This window comes from Meleagris gallopavo, chromosome 6 (genome assembly GCF_905368555.1).
Source record: "Meleagris gallopavo chromosome 6, MGAL_WU_HG_1.1, whole genome shotgun sequence".
NCBI classification, from domain to species: Eukaryota; Metazoa; Chordata; class Aves; order Galliformes; family Phasianidae; genus Meleagris; species Meleagris gallopavo.
In genome coordinates this window covers 28188426-28209673 of record NC_139409.1, presented here as the reverse complement: position 1 = coordinate 28209673, position 21248 = coordinate 28188426, and the positions used below count along the sequence as shown (strand labels likewise).

Sequence of the window (21248 nt, the reverse complement as noted above, 5' to 3'; positions counted from 1 at the left end):
AAGTGAAAGGTTCATTTACAGAGATGGCGTAAGTTTGAATCAAAGAAATTTGCATAAAAACAAGAACGGCAGGTAATTTATGTAATCTTCAAATAAAAGCTCGTAGTTTGCTTTCTTAATCAAAAGGGACACATTAAGAAACAGCTAAGATAAATATTTAATAAGTTCTCTTCATAATACATAAGCCTACTATAAACTCAAAACCTAATTCTTTAACAATCCCTGCAAGATTTAACAGCAAAGAAATCCAAACTTAAAAGTATCAATGAAGTCTTGAAACATAAACAAAATATCCAAAACCTTACAAATAAGTTACAAATAACATCTATAGTCTTAACATAGCAAGGGGAAGAGGAGAAAAATCTTAATCCTATTAAATATTAAACACTGCATCTATTGTTTCTATTCATTTCCATGTGTAGGAATGTAACAAAATGCAACATAACATACCCCTCTTCCTAGTTTTGAACCGCTGGCCTGTTAGCACCGGCTTCTGATTCTTATTCATAAAATTTCTGGAGGGAAAAAAAAAAAAAAAAAAGATATTTTTACAATGATATTTACAGACAACAGTTTACCTAAAGGCAAAACAACAACAACCAACAACAACAACAACAACAACAACAAACATTCAATGTTATAAAATCCTGGTATGTGAAACGGATAACAAGTTCTTGATGCATAAAGAGTAATTCATATTATTCAAAAGATTATTAAAGATTAAGAGCATTATGGCCTATTACGAACTACTGCACCCATTCCTCTGCCTCTCTGTCATCTTCCAAAAAAAAAAAAAAAAAAAAAAAAAAAGCCAAACAAGAAAACAAGAGATGGTCAGCAAATCCAGCTCTCCCTACATGAGAAACGGTTCAAATCCAAGCAGGAATAGTAAGGAAGAAGCCTCTGCCTTTAGGGCAGGCACCTTGCCTGCCAGCCCAGAGCACCAGGATAGAGTTGGTCCCATCACCGGAGTCACAACTGGTGCAAGGAGCCACCAAACTGACAGCCAAACAGAAAGAGCTACATATTGCAGAGCCCTACGGTGCGTCCCAATGGTTCTGGCCCTGTATCTGCTAGGCCCTGCCAGTTACTGCTGCACACCCTGCAGGTCTCCAGGTCGTTGGCATGGACAGTTTGCTCATCCAGGGCTGAGCTTTACCATACAAGAAACTTCATCCTTTGGACACGTTCTCTTAAGAAATTTGGTTTTACATAAATCTGTATTATTTCTGTTTCTCCATCATGGATTCCTCCAACACAAATTTCAACATGGAATCTTATGTTGCTGCAGGCCCAGTTCAAAAGTATGTCCCTTTGCAAGCACTTGCTACCACCTAAGAAGAGAAACTCACTGGCTAGAAAGATACCATCAACCACATGTTATTACCTAAGCAATGGCCTCCCCTCCTCAAAAGCTCACACAGCAGTTAGCAGTGCTCTTAAGTAAGTAACACTGTTCCCATTCACCACTCTCTCCTAGTTGCAGCGTCACCAACGAGCCACTTCAGTAGTGCTTCAGATGTGTAGCTTGGCAATCCACTGCTCTCTAGGGTAGCTCTGTGATTTATCAGCAGTCAGAAAATGCCAGCATGCACTGGAATGTGCCAAGTCCACAGTCAAGACTGGTTTTGCTTCCTACAAGTCATATGAAAAATAGCAACCAAGCCAGTTATACTGAGAGGCTGACATTCATAACTGTGATTTAAAGCTACTGTCTTAACAGAGAGTATTTCAGAACAAACACCACTCTACATTGCCTTCTGGAAAATGCTCCCACACATCTGCAAGGAGAGAAAAAACATACTGCAATACCACAGGATCTTCTGAAGTGCTGTCAAATCCCAGCCCCTCTTCACAAGGGAGCTCAGACATCTCTTTCCCCCCCACGCAGCTGCCTCAGAGGCTGAGAAGTAGGAGGTGTGCTCAGGAAATACACCACAGCCCTGAGCAACAGGCCAGCCTTCAGCCATGGACCAACCAGATGTGACGCTTACCTGCTTCTATTATTCATAGAAGATGAGAGTACAAAATATAATATTCTCCCACGTATTTCTCCCTGGGTTTATTTGCCCCCCCCCCCCCCCCCGATGCCTCAGCCCTTGCCCATGAGCTTTAGACAGTTTCGAGCAAGCCACACAGCAGGCATGAACCAATCTTGCAGCCACTGGACTGGTACCAGCACTGTCTACTTCCTTAGTGAAAAAAAATGCAGCTTTGAGAGCAAAGAACAGAACAAAGGCATCTGACCTCAGCCTAGGAACACTTACTATAAAAGATAGAAATGCATATGCTAAATTTCTAATGTTAGACTTCCTCTGCAGAATTGTTAAGACTGGAAAGATCCCTAAGATCATTAAGTCCAACCACTGACCCTTCATCACCACACAGCTAAGTCACACCCCTCAGTGCCACATCCACATTTCTTTAACATCTCCTGGAACAGCAACTGCCCCCTTGGGCAGCCCACTCCAATGCATTACTACACTTTCAGAGAAGAAATTTTTCCCTAATATGAAACCCAAATCTCCCCTTGTGCAACTAAAGGCTATTCCCTTTCATCCCATCATTAGTTACACAGGAGAAGAGGTCAACCCCCACCTCACTAGCCTCCTTTCAGGTAGCTGTAGAGAGATACAAGGTCTCCCTGAGCCTCCTCTTCTCCAGACTAAACAATTCTAGCTCCTTCAGCACCCCCTCACAAGACCTGTGTTCCAGACCACTCACCAGCATCATTCCCCTTCTCTGAACATGCTCCAGGATCTCAGTGTCTTACTTGTAGTGAGGGCCCGAACCTGAATGCAGTACTCGAGGTGTGGCCTCACCAAGGTTGAATACAGGGTGATGCATCACCTCCTGTTCCTGCTGGCAACACTATTCCTGAGACAAGCCAGCACACCACTGGCCTTCTCAACCACTTCTGATGTGGAGTATTTTTAAACTGCTTGAAGAGTAGTACGCAGCTTAAGGTAGGCTATCAGATTTTAAAACTGTTCATATTTAAAATAATATAAAATATGACCTTTAGGACATCCGGGAACAAGAGAAAAAAAGGAAAAAGCAGTTAACGTAAGAGTTGCCACTTGTGGCAGACTAAATGACTAGAGGTCAGTGCAACAGAAGAGACTCTTGAACAGTTAATTACTAGGAATGAGAGCTCTGCCTTCTATATTTAACTTTAAATACACTGCGCTTTAATCCGTTTGAGTGAGGGTCAGGCTTTATAAGGCACTCTCTAAGGCACTGGCCCAGCAAGAGCAAAGGCACAGTCACCAAGCGGCCACAGGAACATGAGCCTGAGCAAAACGAACCCAGTGATCTCTACAACCCCAGGACCAATCTCCAGCGCAAATGACACCAGGTACTGTGAGCGACTGTTGAAGTGCTGCTGCCACAACAGGTGCCTGGATGACCATTTCAAATTTGAAGTGAATGCAATGAAAAAAAAAAAAACAACCAACAAATAACCAAGCATGTACTGACAACCAACTCTGAAGTGACGGCTGAAAGCCGTAAGTTCAGCATGGCAGCATGAAATTTGCACAGAGCATTGCATCTGATAGCACCACATTAAGCATGACTATCAGTAGTCATATATTTCTCAAACCTTGCAATCAGAAACTTTGATTTTCTACATACGTTTTACTTTTTGAAAGATACAGGATGACTCAAAGCAAAGGCAAGTTTTGAAATGCCAGCTAGCTAACTCAGAATGGTTTATGAGGCATAAAGGCAATATGGATGGATAGGGTAGGATGGAAACACTGCCAAAAAGAAAACCTCAAACACTCATCCTAATGACTTGAAGTCCAACATCCTCTATGATTTGTATGAGTTGTTAGCAGGAAATAGAGCAAGAGATGTGGAAGTGACAGCTCCTTACTATACTTCTTACAGACTCCACTCTGCTACAGCAGATGGGAGAAGCTCGGCAAAAGCCATTTCACTGTTCATTCTCTCTTTTGTATTTAGAAAACCTCCAGCAGAAAATTCATGTTCAAACTGCACATCCAGCTTCCCAGTATTTAAGAATCAGGACACAGATACCATCAGACAGCCTGGTACCAGTCAGAATGGGTCTGAGACTGCTGGTAACTGAGTGGTAGCTATCAAAAATTAAAAACGATTTGACTTTAAACAATTTCTCAAACTGCACTCCCACTTTCCTTGAGAGCCTCCTACAAAACAGATTCATACTTAAGAAGCACTCAAGTTGCAAGAGTTGGTGATATAGAAATTTTAATAACTGAACAACCCCTGCAACACAATTAGAAGTTTTAGTAATCAATAAAACCAGTTTTAACTAATAAAATAAAAACAGCAACAAAGTGCAAAGCTTTCAGCAAACTCAAACTTGCTGAAAAATTAGAAAAATGCATTTTTTTAATCTATGCCACAGGGAAATCTTATGATGATTAATTCCTCAATTATTTAAAGCCTCAATAGGGCTGACGTTTCTGCCAATCTGAAATACTGAAAACATTTGGTCTTGGAAATACATACCTCAAGTTGAGTGTATAAATACTGGAAACTTTTATCCGAACTAAATCTATTTTTCTAAGCATCGTTTCACACCTGAACAAAAAATTCAGAATCACTTGAGATTCTTCAAATGTGAACACATTCATGATGAATTCAAAATTCACTGCTTCATAGCAGTGAAACTTCCCCTTGACAGACATCATGCCACACATCAGCAAAATAAAAAAAAACAACAAAAACACCACATAAAGGTAATATTTTTCTATGAAAAAAAAAAAAAAAAAATTAAGGTCAAGCCTTTCCATACAGGACATTAAGAGGTTTTACTGGGTCTTTTTCAACCAGGAAGGCAATTATGCATTTTCACCTTCGCATCAAGTCTCAGGCTTAGATCTGGGGCTTTTTTCTTCTTTCAGCAAGACAAAGAATACATTAAAAGCCAATTAAATACCTCACTCCAGCAGCAGGGAAGAAGGGCTGGCACTCCTGCTCAAAACAAGCAACTCCCTTCATTGCTGGGAAGGCAACAGGAGTGTGAGCTAACAGAACCTGAAGGTAGAAAGTCCATAAATAATCACCAGTGCAGAGGAACAAAGCATGTTAGGGGACATTAGGACAGAGAGACACGACGTAGCCACAGGGTCTTGCCAAATCCTTGTCAGGCTTCCCACTTTCCACTGTGATGCTCAGTCCCTGTTGAGATCTCTCTGCAAGTGTTTCACAGCAGTTGCAGGTGGCAGAGGAGGGTGGGAGCACATAACACCAACCCCACAACCCATGTGCTCACCTCACAACCGCAGCGCCTTCACTGCACTAATATGGTTGTCACCCTTGTGAGAAATTCACCTTGGGAGCCCACGTATCCTGGATGTGGTCAGCATGAAGAAGCACTGAGCTTACACCTGAGCCTGGATGGCTTCTTGCCAGGAACACAGCAGCAGCAACACCCTCCTGAAATTCACACTGACACAGTAAGGAAATAAAAGGCTCTGCCTGCTGTTTGCAAGGCCCCAAGTGCTGAGGATGTGAAAGAAGACTGCCTACAGAAACATCTCCTCAGCCTCTTTTCCCTTGTTAATCACAATTGTGGCTCAGCTCTAAGGGAGGGGCACTTGCTGCCTTTCCACAAGTTCTCTCGATCTGGCCTGACCTGTACTGTTTCATGATCATTTTCCCACTCTTGGCCTCCGCTCCTAAAACATGATTTTCTTTTTCAAAAGGACTAAATACCTGAAGGGCTGCAACTTCAACCATGACATGAAAGAGCCATGCTGGGAGTTGCAAGCTTTATCTTGATACTCTGCCTGCAAAGACCACCACTAGAGTTACAGCACTGAGGAAGTCTTTATCCCAAGGACCTCATTATAAAGAGCCAGGAAAGCAGGAGCCAGGCCCCAGCCAGTTCAAAATTCCCCCACATCTTTACTCCAAGTATGATCTCAATGGCTACAGGCTGGGATTAATAATCTTACAGTTGTGTGACTGCTTATCAATCTCCTTTTTCAGTATTTATTTATAAAACAACACTGTTAATCCACATGTTTTTTGCAGGAAAATACATCTTCTGTTACGGATTATTTTTGCTTATGATATTACAGTGGTTGAAGCAACCAGATTCTGACCTTTAATCTCATACTTGGAAGCATGCCATAGTTAACAGCAGATATCATGTTTGGCATTCTTAATATAGTGTTGTAGCAGGTATTATACAAGAGCACTGAGTGTACTCTGCCTTTCCCAAAGGAGCTTTCCAGAAGCTCTGAAGACTTGCCTTGGCTTTTTTGTTTTAAATCACTGGATGGTGTTTTTCCACACCAGAGTAAGCACCCACTGCAATAAAAGCACTTGTTTCTTCTGTGTTTCCTCTTTCCCATTAGACTTAATAAAGAGCAACTGGAACTTGTTTCATTCTGTATCAAGTACCCAACTAGTAGAAAACAAGTATCAGAACAGAATGAAAGCACATTAAAAGAAAAAAAAGAATTGCACTCACGCAAAAAAATAGTCCAGTCAAGAATTCTGTGTGATCTGTGATTAGTTACCCAGCTGACAACTACAGAAGCACAGGCAAAAACGAGAAGACAAAGCTCACCGGAATTAGCATAAATCACATCACCTAACTGTGAACTGGGATACACAGGGATATGCTTTGGGAAAAAACCCAAAGAGCCCCACAGCTGCTAATTAACTCACAATCACAGACTGAATTAAATACACAACACAATGCATGTATCCAATGCATGTATTGCAGGCTTTTATTCGGTCACTAACCAAGAATGTCTAAAGAAGCTGCTCAGTTGAATAGAGAGGGGAAAACAAAGTAGAAACCTCCCACAGCAAAGCACTCCCGAAGTACTCCACAAAGACAATTGCAAATTGAACCACTAAGGAAATGGTTTGTGTCACATCAGCAGCCACATGTAATACGCACAAGTCACGGCACAGTCAAAAAGAACAGAAAAAGATTCTTAATCATTGACAGGTAAAAATACAAGTCAAGCAAATGAAATCATACACTTGGGTTGACACACACAAAAAAAGTTATCTTTCAGTAGCAAGGCTTCTTTCAGCAGCTAGGAGTTAGACACAGTTCTGAGAGGGTAAGGTATTAATGGGAGCTTTTCAGTTTAGAGCTCTCTCCCACTGCTGTGCTTGTAACTCACGTACTCCCAAGAAAACGCAGATGATGTATTGCTACAGATCACTTTGGATCTGAACACCAATTTTAAGGTGATGGTAGTCATCCAAATCAAAGCTTGGCAGCAGAAAAATAGAGGATAAAAAAGGATTGGCAGAGATTAGGATCAGGTTAACATAGAAAATGAGCAGAACGTAATACTTCTCCAAAGTTAACAAGTATTTTGTTTGTTTGCTTTAATGCAAGATCCCATTTTCAATGGACTGAGTAGATGTTAAAACAGGACTGATTAATTCAGAGAAGCATTAGCCGTGCTATTTGTCTTGGAGAAATAGAACCATCTCAACAGTCACTGTAAGGACTTTGCTTAGGAAAGATAGCCCATATGAAGTTCTGCAAAAACATAGCTACAAAGGCACAGCTGCCATAAATTAGCTCAATTCTCCAAGCAATGTCTAGTAGAGAAAGCTGTATTGCTGTTCACAATACACTGAAAAACAACCATTCACTGGAGCCACGTTATTTCATTCCTTTGCACCAACAGTCTAATTTGCAACAAACCAAAATCTATGAGTATACAGCAGAAATCATGTTAAAAAGTTATCAGAGAAGCTTAATTGCTAGCATGAGGCTCGTCAGACACAAGACAGTGTAAGAACAGCCTGGTAATGAAGGCAAGTCCAAGAAGAGCAGATTTGTCACATGCGGAGCCAATCCTTCACTAAGTCCACCCTGTTTCTCTTTTTTAGTGCATGGTGACAGCTGAATTTTCCATGTCAACCCTACTCATACAACTCAACATTCACAACAGTAAAATCAGAGATGTGGTGATTCTCTCTCCCTTGCTGTCTTACAGTTCTGAGCAGCAATGAGAGCCCAGGATCCCACCAGCACCTGCAACATACAGCACTGCAGGATTTGAAAACTCCAAAGCTGTTGTCAACACAGTAAGGGCTGGAAGTAAATAAATAAATAAATGCCAAGTGTCAATTCTGCAGAAAGCCATGCCTCCCAGCTGCTAACAGTATAGTATTTCATGGACTAAATACAGTAATCGGAGGAAGGATGTATTAATAGTCAGCACCTCTTACGGACTTGCAAGTGGTAGAGGCCTCAGCTTCAGTGACAACTGAAATCAAGCTTTAATATATAATTCCCTAATTATTTCTTCAAAGTTTTCAGAAGAAAAGTAGTTCACCAAGTTAACGCAAGACTTTGAGTAATGAATGAGCTTTCAGATACATGAATTCTGGTATTTCTTGCTAAAAAGAGGTGGCACCAAGAGCCAGCAGGAGAAACACACAACGCTTTGCACCATGTCAGCTATTCCAAACACAGCAACTAATGCTGTTAGCAGCATTCACTTGGGCAGCAAATAAGCCTGTAACTGACTTGCATCACTGCATCCCCAATGCCTCCTGCTCCCTGGGGTACTTCCTCCTCCTCCCAGCTGACTGACCACACTTACAGCACACAGTTATTGCAGGGATCACTGAACTCCTAAATGGGTGATACAAGTACTAAACATCCAGGAACCTTCCATATGAGAACAGGTAACTGGCTTTTAGGCAGATTGATACAATTCCTTGCAGTCTTAGCTAGGCTAATTCTATGGCAACATCACCCAGCAATGCGTGGTACAGAACCCCTGTTTACCCTTGGCAGGTCAGAAAAATGACAGAAGAAACTGAACAAGTAGAGAGGGTCACAGCAGGTGCTATCCTACAAAAGTTGGCAGCTAACTGAGAGTTCTCAGTCTTACTTCAGAACATAATTTCTTCTGCTGTGTGCAGAAACTCTAAAGCTCTTAAGGTGGAAGAGGCCATTCAAGAGATAGGCTATCAAGCACAAGGATGATACAACCTCCTACACTGAAAATTACTGCAAGTGTGACAAATGTATAAATTAAAAACAAGCAGCATTCCTATCTGTTTATTTCTATACACAATATTTATTAAAAACAACAAAAACAACAGAAAACAACAAGACAACTCACCCTATCCACCTACCACAGGCCACTTTCAGGGACCAGACTCTGGAACAAAGGCCAACTTGTCTCAGTTTGCAAATCAAGCATTGTCAGGAAAGTTACAGGCATAATCTATTCCACATAGCTTCATAACATTACTCCAAGAAAGGCTGTCCCTTAAACCCACAAAGGCACAGGGCAAGAGTTAAACCACCACTGCAGAATAATCCACTTGGGAGTACTACGTCAAAAGCACAGTGAGCTAGGTAACAGACCAATAAGGCCAGGGAGAGAGGAAAAACAACAAAAATTACAAGCAAATCATAAAATCGTTTGAGTTGGAAGGGTTCTTTAAAAGTCATCTAGTCCAACTCCCCTGCAAAGAACACAAGGGACACTTACAGCTAGATCAGGTTGCTCAGAGTTTGAATGTCTCCAGAGATGGGACATCCACCACCATGCTGAGCAACCTGCTCCAGTGCTGAGAACTGACGTGAGTCAGCATGCTGTAATTTTGTAAAAGGATATAAATTTGTTTCTTTTAAAGAGGGAACACATTTAAAATGATTGTTTTCATTATGAAAAGAGCAGAAGCACACTGATGTTTAATACATACATGCAGGCAGCTTTACTCTAGTTCCTCTTTCTCCTACTGTTCCATGTGATGTCAGTCTTAGCATTGTGACATCTGAATTTTCAGAACTGATGTCAGTGTTACAAGAACATATAAAGATTAAAGAGCAAAAATAAACTCACAAAACAAAAATACGCCAAACCAATCTAAAGGAAAACCAAATTCAAGCAACCTCTCAAGCTTTCAAAATAGAAAGGCAGAGTACAGACAGAGATGGACAGGCTTCCCCCCCATGCTTCAGAATTTTTTTTTTCCCCCAGAAGGGCTCTGGTATTGGGCATTCAAATGATGAAGATCTATGGCAAGAGCTCTTTTTAAAGAAGAAAACAAAATAATAAGAAGACAGAGCAATTCAGTTATGTTTCTACCTTCACTAAAAACTCAAATACCACACTACACTGACTGCTCACACATCAGAACAGATGGAGGCCTATCTTGGCACCTCATCTTCTCTCATTTCAAGAGTTCAGATTCTCCTTTCAAATTTTTTTCCACGTTGTATCTGGACATAAATTTCACTAAATGCAATGCTTATGTCATAATACATATGTATAAAACCAAGAATATGTCTGTATTGGTAATCTGATCTTCCATCCCTTCGATATTCAGGAGACTTGAACATCAATCACAGAATGGCCAGGGTTGGAAAGGACCTCAAGGATCATGAATCTCCAACTCCCCTGCCACAGGCAGGGCCACCAACCTCCACATTTAATACTAGACCAGGCTGCCCATGGCCCCATCCAATCTGGCCTTGAATACCTCTAGGGACGGGACATCCACAACCTCTCTGGGCAGCCTGGGCATCACATTGTCCCAAAGAAATCAGTCTATGTATAAAAACAGCATTACAATAATGACTATGAATGCTATGTGTCTTGATAGTTTTGCTCCTCAAAAAGAATTGTTCATGAGATATTCTGTTTGTAATTACAATCAGGTGATTCAAAGCTGCTGGCAGTCTTAGAGTTACTTCAGAGTAACTTTAGAATTAAGAACAGTCACAAAGCAGTGGCTGCTGTACACAGTATGAATTGAGAGTTCTGACTGTGGAACAGCTCCCCAAACTGCACCTGAAATGTTGGGAAGAAATAATCAATTCTGCTCTATCAAACAGTACTCTACAAATCAATCCTACTCTACTCATCTGGGCTTCACACAAATACCACACTGAGCCAGCTACGGATTTCCACTCATGAACCAGCATGCTGTCAGATACAAAACCCCATTCCACCATATAGACAGAAAATCCCAGCTGAGGATAGGACAATGACACTGCAGCTGCTCCTGAAGGGCTGACCACACACCACAGCTGTCAGCTCTGCTTGGAGCAAAATACAAGGAAATCAATGCCATTACATGTGAGGACCAACACCTACTTCACTGTTGATCACCTCACCAAGCAGTCAGCTGCACCAAACCCATACCCACTTTCCTGACTGAGCAGCCAACTGTCAGACCTCAAAAGTCAAAAAATAACCAAGAATGGACATCTAAGTGTGACCTTGCAACCCTTGGCTCTTTTCACTAGTAGAAAAAAGTAAACATTTCTACAAAACAGTTTGTCTAAAACATTCTGCTTGTCAACCTTTGGGTAAAATCTAATCAGAATCCTCCATGAAACAGGCTCCAGCTTTTTGAACTGGATCAAAGGGACTGGGCCATAAGTTTCCAGCTTCTTTCATTTGCCCCTACAGCACTACAGAAGTTCACATCTGTCCATTTACAGTCCGTGAGAAAAAAAATCCATAGCTCAGTGACAGGTAAAAGCATCTCAGAGCTGGAGTTTCAGTGTACAGTCAAGGTTAACAACAGTGCAATTGCTAATAGCATACTCTCGCTTCTCTAGGTAAATCAGTACACTTCATTGCTTGTATTTCTTAAGTGATTCACAGAACTTCCCCTGTGTGCTAAGAAGTTTCACAACCACTTCACCACAAACATTCCCGGTGAATGGGCTCAGCGTGAGACCACAAGCACCCACCCACACCCAGCTCACTTTCCTGCCATCAACAGTTCACATAGGAGTTACTCATTTCTAACCCCTGCATCACAATCACCGGAACAGGTTTAATAACTTTTTGAATGAGCACAAACCACGCTAGCCAGCACTGCTTCCTCCAGTAGCAGCATGCATCCGGCCTGCAGTTGTTTGACCTGTATCAGTGTCAATTCAGCACAATGGTACTTGATACTATTAATAGGGAAATCTATTTTATTGTTTGGAGCATCATTCTTCATGCAGTAGAAAGACCAACATCGACAATCTACTTCTGCAGGTGGCATAATAAATGTTCCACTGGGTGTATGTCTGTAGGCATATACATGAAAATGAATCATCGAATGGCCTGGGTTGAAAAGGACCACAATGATCATCTAGTTTCAACAACCCTGCTATGTGCAGGGTTGCCAACCACCAGACCAGGCTGCTCAGAGTCACATCAGCTGGCCTGAATGCCTCCAGGGATGAGGCATCCACAACCTCCTTGGGCAACCTGTTCCAGTGCGTCACCAACCTCTGAGTGAAAAACTTCCTCCTAATATCTAACCTAAACCTCTCCTGTCTCAGTTTAAAACCATTCCCCCTTGTCCTATCACTATCCTCCCTCGTAAACAGCCATTCCCCCTCCTGTTTATATGTTCCCTTCAAGTACTGGAAGGCCACAATGAGGTCTCCCCAGAGCCTTCTCTTCTCCAAGCTAAACAATCCCAGTTCCCTCAACCTTTCTTCATAGGAGAGGTGTGCCATCTCTGAAATGCACATGGAAATGAATGTGAATAAAAGTTACATTAGATTTGTACAGCTGATTTCCTACAGGAATGCATGACACTAAGAATTTAGGTTTCTTAATGAGACAGCTAAAGGATTTCTTGCCTTGAATTGGAAAAAAAAAAAAAAAAAAAAGATGAAAGGGTTGGTTTGTTTCTCTGAGGACTTCATAAAGACAGACCAATTAACCCAGGGCTCCTCAATGTGGATTTCAGACATCTAGAAAAATTTCTATGAATTACATTAACTTTCAATGAAAAACAAGCACACACCACATTTTGGTGCTACACTGCATGACTTAATGAGAGAAACAGAAGCTTCTCCAAAACAAACAAAGAAACCCAAACAGTTAACAGCTACTGCATCAATTGCACTATGAGGGAAAGGAAAAAAAAGACAAAGGAGACTTTTCTAATTTTAAGAAGCGAACTGATGCTAAAATCCCCAAAATGTAGACCTGTTCAGTCATGGAGTCAGTCTCATCAGGCCACAACACCACCTTTGTACCCCTGACAAATACCAGATCAGAATGCAAACCTATTTTGATCAAAGAACTTGTCAGCAGCTGTTTAACACAAAACACAGGGAAATGGGGAAAGGAGCCACACCCAGGAGATAGAGGCAACCACAGAGGGCATTAAACTCCCAAGCTGATCTTCTGACCAAACTAATTTTATCTATGTTGGCTAACACAGAAAAGGCTGCAGACCGAGCAGCATCTCGTAATCACTTCTTTTCTAAAGGGTTCTTCTCAACCATTTAAAACAACAAACATATTTTGTTTATCTAACTTTAAAGGCAAACAAGTGAGTAGCCCTCTGCCTACCACTGCTCAATAACATGCTGCTAAGGCACATCTTGTGCCTTATCAGAAGAATAACTTCAGTGGACCATTTCTAGAGAAGCAGAGGACCTTATTCATAAAAACAAAAGCTAAAACGAAGGGACCATTTAAGCCTGCAAATTACAAACTGCTGAGCTGCTTATACCTCTTTTTCTGCATGAAAACATATCTCAAAAAGAACAAAAAAACACCAAAGCACATTAAATAGCAGTTATTACAAGGAACTGCAACCCCAAAGCTGTATTTAATTGTTTCATCTGGAATAGCTGAAGGAGTTGCAGAAGGGTGTAGCTCACTGTGATTTAAGACATCAGAGGTTTCCTGCCTCTTCCCCCAACTGACCTTTCTGTCTCAGACTGTACTGAGCATTTTTCCTTGCACGTCTTGTCTGTCCTCAATTCTAATGCTCACCAGAGATAATCCATCCTTCTTACAGCTGGCTGAAAGCAATAATCCTGTCTGCTACTATGAGTCTGCAATAACTGCAAACAATTGCTGTACAAAACGTCTGCAACTGACATTAGGAGTAACTCAACACAGAGCAAATGCTTCTACAAGACTCCAAAACATAACTACATATGAAATAATCAATTTAAAATACTCTACAGAACAACCTCAATGCAAACACTGCTCCTAAACCACATTTCTAATTTAAAAGCTCTATGAAGCATAGAAACAAACAGCTGTTACAGAGTCACTGCTATGGTAGGAATTACTACTACTAAGACATTTCCAAGAAATGTTTTCCTGCTTTCCAGGAATTTGAAAAACAAAACATAACTTAAAAAAATATATATATATATAATGTATTTTATACAGAGGAAGCTTTTTGGTTATATTAAAACATTCTTGGTGATAAAGGCATTCCTAGAGACCGAGTGGGAACAAGACAACAGGAACAAAGCTGCTACCTACCGTACATACCAGCCCTTACCCATGTTCTAGCTTCCATGCTTGTTCATGCCCCACTCACCTCCCAACTGCTTCCCTCAGCCTAGGAGGTGCACCAGGGATGCCCTGGCCTTATCCACCCCATGGCAAAACTGTGACCTGATAAATTTTTCTGCTACCTACGAACAGGACTGCCCCATTTTTGCAGCATGCAGCCACACTTCACAGACAATCAGAACTGTTACACCAGTCACTGTCAATGCTTCTTGTCAATTAGTACTTCTTCCTCCAAATCTGAGTATTTCACTCTGCTCTCAGCTTTATGGCATACAGGAGACTCCACATACATTATGCTGCTTTAAATACAAGCACCACACCACTGCACTTATTCTCTGGTCGCTGGGCTCTTGTTTTACTTTACTCTAGCTTTGACCTCTGCAGCCTTCTACAAGATCTATGCTTTGATTTAAGCATGGCACAGCAAGGCTGAAAGGCTTTTTAGGCACCACACTCCATACACTGTTTTTTATAGGGAAAAGCAATAGACTTTCCCATTTGTCAATTTTCTTTTGACATACCAGCATTACTACTGAGTGAACCTTGAGTATTTTAGTTATCCTTGAAGAGATCATTGCTATTTTAAGTTAACAAGAACGTACCGTAAAAGCTGAGTGGAGAACTTGTAATCACAATGGATCGCATGGAAAAAGAAATGGTATCAGTAATCAAATCCAATCTTGAATAGGTAACCTTGGCAGTTCACAGGTGAAATTCACTATAGATGACATAATTAGAATGAATTTTTTTTACCTCCAGGGTTGGGCAGTGAGACAGACATAAAAGCAGCTTATTACCAGATGTGCAACACAAACATAAGAATTCTTAAATTTGAAAGGGAAGAATAATGTAACACTATAATGTAACACTATAATGCAGTGGGAAGTGCAGCCACAACAGAGGAATAGCAAAGTCCTAGGCTGCAACAAGTGAGGTTATGCTAAGTGCAGCAGCCATGGATATAGAAACAAGGGAAAGAATCTGCTTACCCTTGGAAAGCCTCAGCTACACACCAATCACCAGTGAGATACCCTTGCCTCCGCTGCCAACCCTTACATGAGGTTGGGGAAGGGGCGGATCCTGGCTCCACTCCTTCTGGTCACTCAGAAGCAATATTGCATGCACCTGAGCTGCCCTGGGTTGGCCCTACCTTCAGGAGGTGCTCAATCACTAGTTCAAGCTGTGACTTAGCAATTCCCCTACCAATGAGAACAGAAAAAAACTGAGAAATGAAAGTCTCTCCCAAAATAATCAGAACTTAATAGCACATGCCGATTCAATACATAATTTTGCTCATCTATCCTAAACAGTCACCTCAGGCCTGCAAACAGGTGCAGCTCTGTATAGACGACTAGTATGTAAGCAGAGTTTAAATAATCTTAGCTAAAAATTTATTTCTAGATTACATCTAATTAGATACTTTTAACACAGATACCTCCATCATCACCATTCTTCATCACATAAAAGGTGATTGAGAGAAAATAACTTGGAGTCTCCACCCTGCATCTGGGTGCACACAGAGGTTCCAAGGACTTTGTTCTTCAGTGTTCTTCTACACAGAGATGTATTTCAGTTTTACATAATCGTACTTTAAAATCTCTAGAATTCTGAATTTATTTTAGCAGCACCAATGTGAAAAGGCACCACAAACCTATTCGTACAGAAGCTGTGGTATCCCATAATCACTTCACAAGGCATCAGGTGTAAAGCTTAAGTGGGAAAGAACTTCGTTTTACAAAAGATGCTTTGCTGTCTGATACACATAAACCTCATATGCACTTCAGAGCTTTTCAGCACAAAGCTGTTTGCACACCATTTGTTCTGTTACACGTGGAATAAAATTAAAGACTCTACCCACCTGGGGAAAAAATACATATATATGAAACAAATTACTTAAAAGCTGACTTTCTCTTAAAAAAAAAAAATACAAAAAAAAAAAAAAACAACCTTAAAAGTTGGATAATAAAAATTAAAGAGTGATATATTATCTGAGCAAACTGTTTATATCAGGACCACCCAGAAGAAACAACTGAGTCAATCCAAAGTAGAGAAATTAGTTTGGCATAATGCCAAACAATTGTCGATTATATAAATGCAGTAGGAGGTACACATAACTGAAAGTAATTTTGATTATTTTTTATAAGAGTCTTTTATCCAGGCAGTAAAAGCGTATATTTATCCAAGACACACACATTGCCCTCATCGCCACACTTGTGCATCTCAAAATCCTCCCTATGTACACACCCTTCCCAGGGAAGACTACATGGGCTGCCCTTGCAATGACAGATACACCTAGAAATAAAAGCATGTATTAAAGAAAAATAATAATTAAAAAAATGCATTTCAGGCCAACACAAGCAAACTTGTGAGAAGTTTTTCCAAAAGAAACCTCTACAAAGATGGCAGCTATGCTACTTGTATTCTGGGAGCAAAAACACCAGAGCTGGCTCTGCTCAGCCACATCAGGTCTAAGGGCAAACCACCACTAGACTCACAAGTCAGACTACTGTGCCCTATCAAAAGGGATTATACCAGTACATGAACCTTCAAGTCTCAACCCGATACTTTTGCATTGCTCTGTCCTGTATTTCCACTGGAAAACACATCCAATAGTTTGGATCAGAAAGTCTGTTAGCACATTTTGGTTTCCCTCTGTCCCGCATGCTTGAGAATCCTTCCCTACAGATGGTGTTCAAGACAAGATCAAGCAAGTGCTGGTCTCACCTTGCCATGTTTTAGATACAGCTCGATTTAAGTGCTGGGATTTGCTCCTGAATTTCTACGTGTACAGAAGGTCTAACTTTGTGCAAGGTGCCACAGGCAATTGGTAGCAGGCAGAACATCTCTGTCCACATCTCTGGGTACACTCCAGCTATAGGAATGTGCTGCCCTTCAAAGATCTAGCTATTCTGTTTGAGTATGTATCATGCATTCCAGCCCATAGCAGCTTTCAGTTGTTCCTTTGAGGTATTTTCATAACCTACCTTTGGTACAAAATAAGTTTTAGCAGCACTGACAGATCAGAGCAGATCCAGCAGTTGTCACAAGATACAAATACAGAAGAAACCTAAATTAAAAGCATTTACAATCAAACAAAAATATTTAAGGAAGTTGAAGTTAAACAGTGCCAATCAAGTAGGAAAAAAAAAGTAACACATGCAAAGATATTAGAGAAGAAAAAAAACAGGATTTTTCTAGCAAAAAAAAAAAAAAAAGCCTTGAACTTGCATGAACTTGAAATGATCTAAATGAATAATCCTGTTAGATACTGTTCTCGTTGGCAGGATATCATTATCAGGATTGGAGTCAGTAGGTCCAAAACTCAGCAGAGATCTGTCTCACAGGATCAGCCCTACTATAAGGAGATTCCCCACAGCACAGGCTGTGCAGAAAGAGGATCCATTTTATAAAAGCAGACATGAGAGCCATGTGAAACAGTTATTACATAGGAATGACTACACAGACTTCATACTTCAGGTTGGCAAAAAAAAACCCCAAAACAATGGTGTGGGATGATACACGTCTTTCAAGCCACAACTGCCCATCAAGGGTGAATACAGAATAATTTTTTCCATAAACTCTCAAAAGAGGAACTAGGAAGGGGGGGGGGGAGAAGCAGCCATAAAGTGACAGGCTTAAAAAGGGAATTTTTACTTTTTTTTTTCCATGCAACTATAAAAGGATGCTGCAGATGCAAAGTTTACATACATTCAAAAAAAAAAAAAAAACAAAAAAAACCCAACAACAACCCACAACTCCACTGCAGGCTATCAAGTACAAAGGCAAAACCAAAGATACCGCCCTGTGTTTAGAAGGTTCTTAGCTATGACCCAGCAGGATGGAAGCTAAGAGAATAAGCTGTGGTAATACTTGTTTGACTTATTCTTGTATTTTTCCCTAGATAAAATTCAGTGGGCCAGAGCAAGTTTCTGATCATCTGGCACAGAGAGAGGTATACGATCTCCGAGCAGCAGGAGAGCAAGAGAGGACAATTATCAGAATTCAAGCAAGCCAAGGCACAAGTGACAGTCACTTCACAGAAGTGAAGAAAGCTTGAAACCAGAGAAACTAGCTCAGCATCTCCTTTTTCTCTTTCACATCCTACAGCCATTTCACAGCATAGTCTCCAAGGAACAGAACAGCTTCTTCTTGATCCCCCCAAAATTGTTGTATATCAAAACAAAATGTTACTAATGCTCAACCAAAGAAATCCTTGTTATTTTCTTGCATTAACCTCACTCTTCACAGTTGCAGAAAGCAAGTTTAGGATCACCAATGCATTCAGTAGAATAACCATCATACACACCTCCCATGAGCAGAAATGCACACATCAGAAGCAGCAAAGCGGAGGGGGAAAAACATGTCACCATTTGTGCCTGCTTCACAAACCAAAAGCATCAGACATATAAATAACCTAATGAGAGAATACAGAATTTCCTATATACGATATTTGTTTGAAACCTAAACAACAGGGGGTTGCACTGAGGATAACATTTCCTTCCCCCTCTGTAATTCTCAACATGAAATTATTATATTATTTACACAATGCCTACAACTTCTATGTTATGTAAAAAACTGACAAAGTATCTAAAAGAAAATACATTAAGCAGTAAAAGACAAGTGTTCAGAGCTTACATTTTCAGGTTCCAGATCCCTGCCCTGACACAGACTTCCTGCACTGCTGTGGAACAGTCATTTGATGTCCCCATGCTTCAAATAAAATGTGCATAAAATGGAGGCAGGAGCACTTCATTTCCTCAGCAGGATATTGCAAGAATAAACAGAAGATTGTGAAATATCTGCTTACCACTGGACTGAAGGTCATAGAGAAACCTTTGATAGGTAAGAGAAAGAAACATTCTATGTTACTCAGGTTGCTCTGGAAGTAACGCTTCCTATTTATTTCCATGGAAACCACAAAAAATACAAAGAGAAAAATAGCACTGTTCCATAGAGCAAGTTCTCAGCTACAAAACACTCTTTTTCCACACAGGCACCACCATTAGCTGCGCATTTTCAGATGTGATGAACAGGAGCCTGAATGTCACAGTCCTAGAAATAGGCAGCCAGTGGAGGTGACCCAGTGTTTCATGGTACTGCACCACCCACCTACTCACTGTGCTCACATCCATTCTTTTGTCTCTATAAATGTTCAACAAGTGTCCATGAATGTCAAAAGCTGCAATCGTTTTTACACGGAGGAATTCAATTCCACACCTTTGCTTCATACACGCTTCCTATCTGACACCATTTTGTCAGACTGTCTCTCTGCTGCCATCTGTCACACAGCAATACAGCGTAATGGAATATTGGCAGGAAGGTTCAATATACTGCCATACCATCAACATTTACATCTGATGTCGTAGGCCAACATAACAAAATAGGAGGCATTATTTTCAGAGCAGCCTTCATATTATGTCATTTCCTCTTACAGACCGAGCACTCCCAGCCTCAGCCACCCAATGAGCTCCAGGGAAGAAAAACTTAATTTGCCTGTTCACCCTTGTGAACGAAGCTGCTACAACTGTAAGAACATTATAGCAGCATGAGAACATATTCCTATATTTCTGCACACGGGTCATTAATGGTATACGAAAGGAAGCCAGCACGCTCTTGTTGTTTAGTAGTAGATGATCAGAGCACAATAATATCACAAAATTTGTTCACAGAAGGAAAAATCAACATCCTACAGCGAACCGACAAAAGACTACTTAAACCCTAAATTCAGCCCTCACGGTGAGCCGGTGACAGCCATCTGTCTACACAGCACAGGGGGATCTTTCTGGAGTATAAAAAGCACTTCTGTGCTGAGGGCATTTCCTTCGGGGTATTTTTGGTCTCCCACAAGAAGCCAAAGGAACCTGTAAAACCCGGAACCCCGGTGTAAGAACGCAGCCCCCGCTCAGTGACACGTGTTGATTCAATGCCACTCGCTGACAGCGCTGTCCCCGTTTTCCCTCGATTTTCAAAGCACGCGGAGCTCAGCCGCTTTGTTAAAGTCACACTGCGCGGAACAGCCGCGAAGATATGGCAGACCAGAAAGCGTGCTCGGCTCCGGGTCAGGAACGCAGAGCACCGGTCAGCACCGCTTCTGATACACACTGAGGCACAGGCAAAACGCGAAATACAGAACAAGAGCAGTATGCCAGAGATATTCCACAAATAAACACGAAATAAGCGGCCGCGAGATAACCCGCAAGCGCCGGTCAGGTGGGTGACGGGGACGCACGCCTCCGAAAGCCACTGCCAGGAAGATGAGGTTCCTCAGAAGAGCAGGGCCAGAAGCGCAGGGCGAGGAGCGGGGCAGGGCCGCCCTCAGCACCGCGGGACGCAGCGCCCCAGCCGAGGAGCGAAAAGTCGGAGCCGAAACAAAGCGCGCTGCTTCTTGGGGTTGGATTTTAGAGAGGTGCTAACAAAAGGCGCGGCGCGGAGCGCTCCCGACACGCCATTTCCCTTCGAAGTTCACGAGAGCCCGCGTCCTTTCCGCGTCCCCGCCGCTCCGGCAGCGGGTCGAGGGGCCGCTCCCGCGTGGGACGCCCGCAGCGCCCGCACGAGGCCGCGGGACGAGGCCACGAGGCCGCCCGGGCGCGCTTCCCCACACCTGCCACGGCGGCCGCGCCGCACCCGCGCCCTCCCGCCGCTCCCCTCCCAGCACCGTGCCCGGCCGCGGGGCGAGGAGCTGCCCGCGGGCCCCCCGCACCTGTCGGGTGGTTGCGCGCTCCGGGAGGGCAGGCGCGGCGGCGGCACTGGCAGCGTCAGACAATGGAGGAGTGAAGGACGGACACATTGACACACGGCGCCGCTGCGGCCGCCCCCTCCGCCCGGCCGTGCCACTGCCGGCTGCTCGCGGGGGGAAGAAGCAGAGAGAGCGGCGAGGAAACCCGAAGGAAAGGGCGAAATGAAGAGGAAAGCCGGCCGTTCGGCTTTTATAATGGGAACAGAGAGGGACGCCGTCTGTTCTCTCAG

The 21248-nt window shown here is 42.2% G+C and overlaps 1 protein-coding gene across 2 annotated transcripts in view; it reads right to left on the bottom strand.

Annotated features, from left to right (window-relative positions):
* The window catches only part of BZW2 (basic leucine zipper and W2 domains 2), a 52556-nt gene extending 31419 nt beyond the window's left edge, over window positions 1–21137 (bottom strand). Inside the window, exons 1-2 of one of the 2 annotated variants that reach the window (XM_085226117.1) lie at window positions 20983–21137; window positions 451–515 (exon numbers count right to left, since the gene is read on the bottom strand). In XM_085226117.1, the coding sequence (XP_085082243.1) occupies window positions 451–508 (58 nt within the window). In that variant the 5' untranslated portion in view covers window positions 509–515; window positions 20983–21137. Of the gene's footprint in view, window positions 1–450; window positions 516–18917; window positions 18943–20982 lie in introns of those variants that run through there. The other variant, XM_085226118.1, reaches the window with a different exon arrangement.
* Between the last annotated feature and the right edge of the window lie 111 nt (window positions 21138–21248).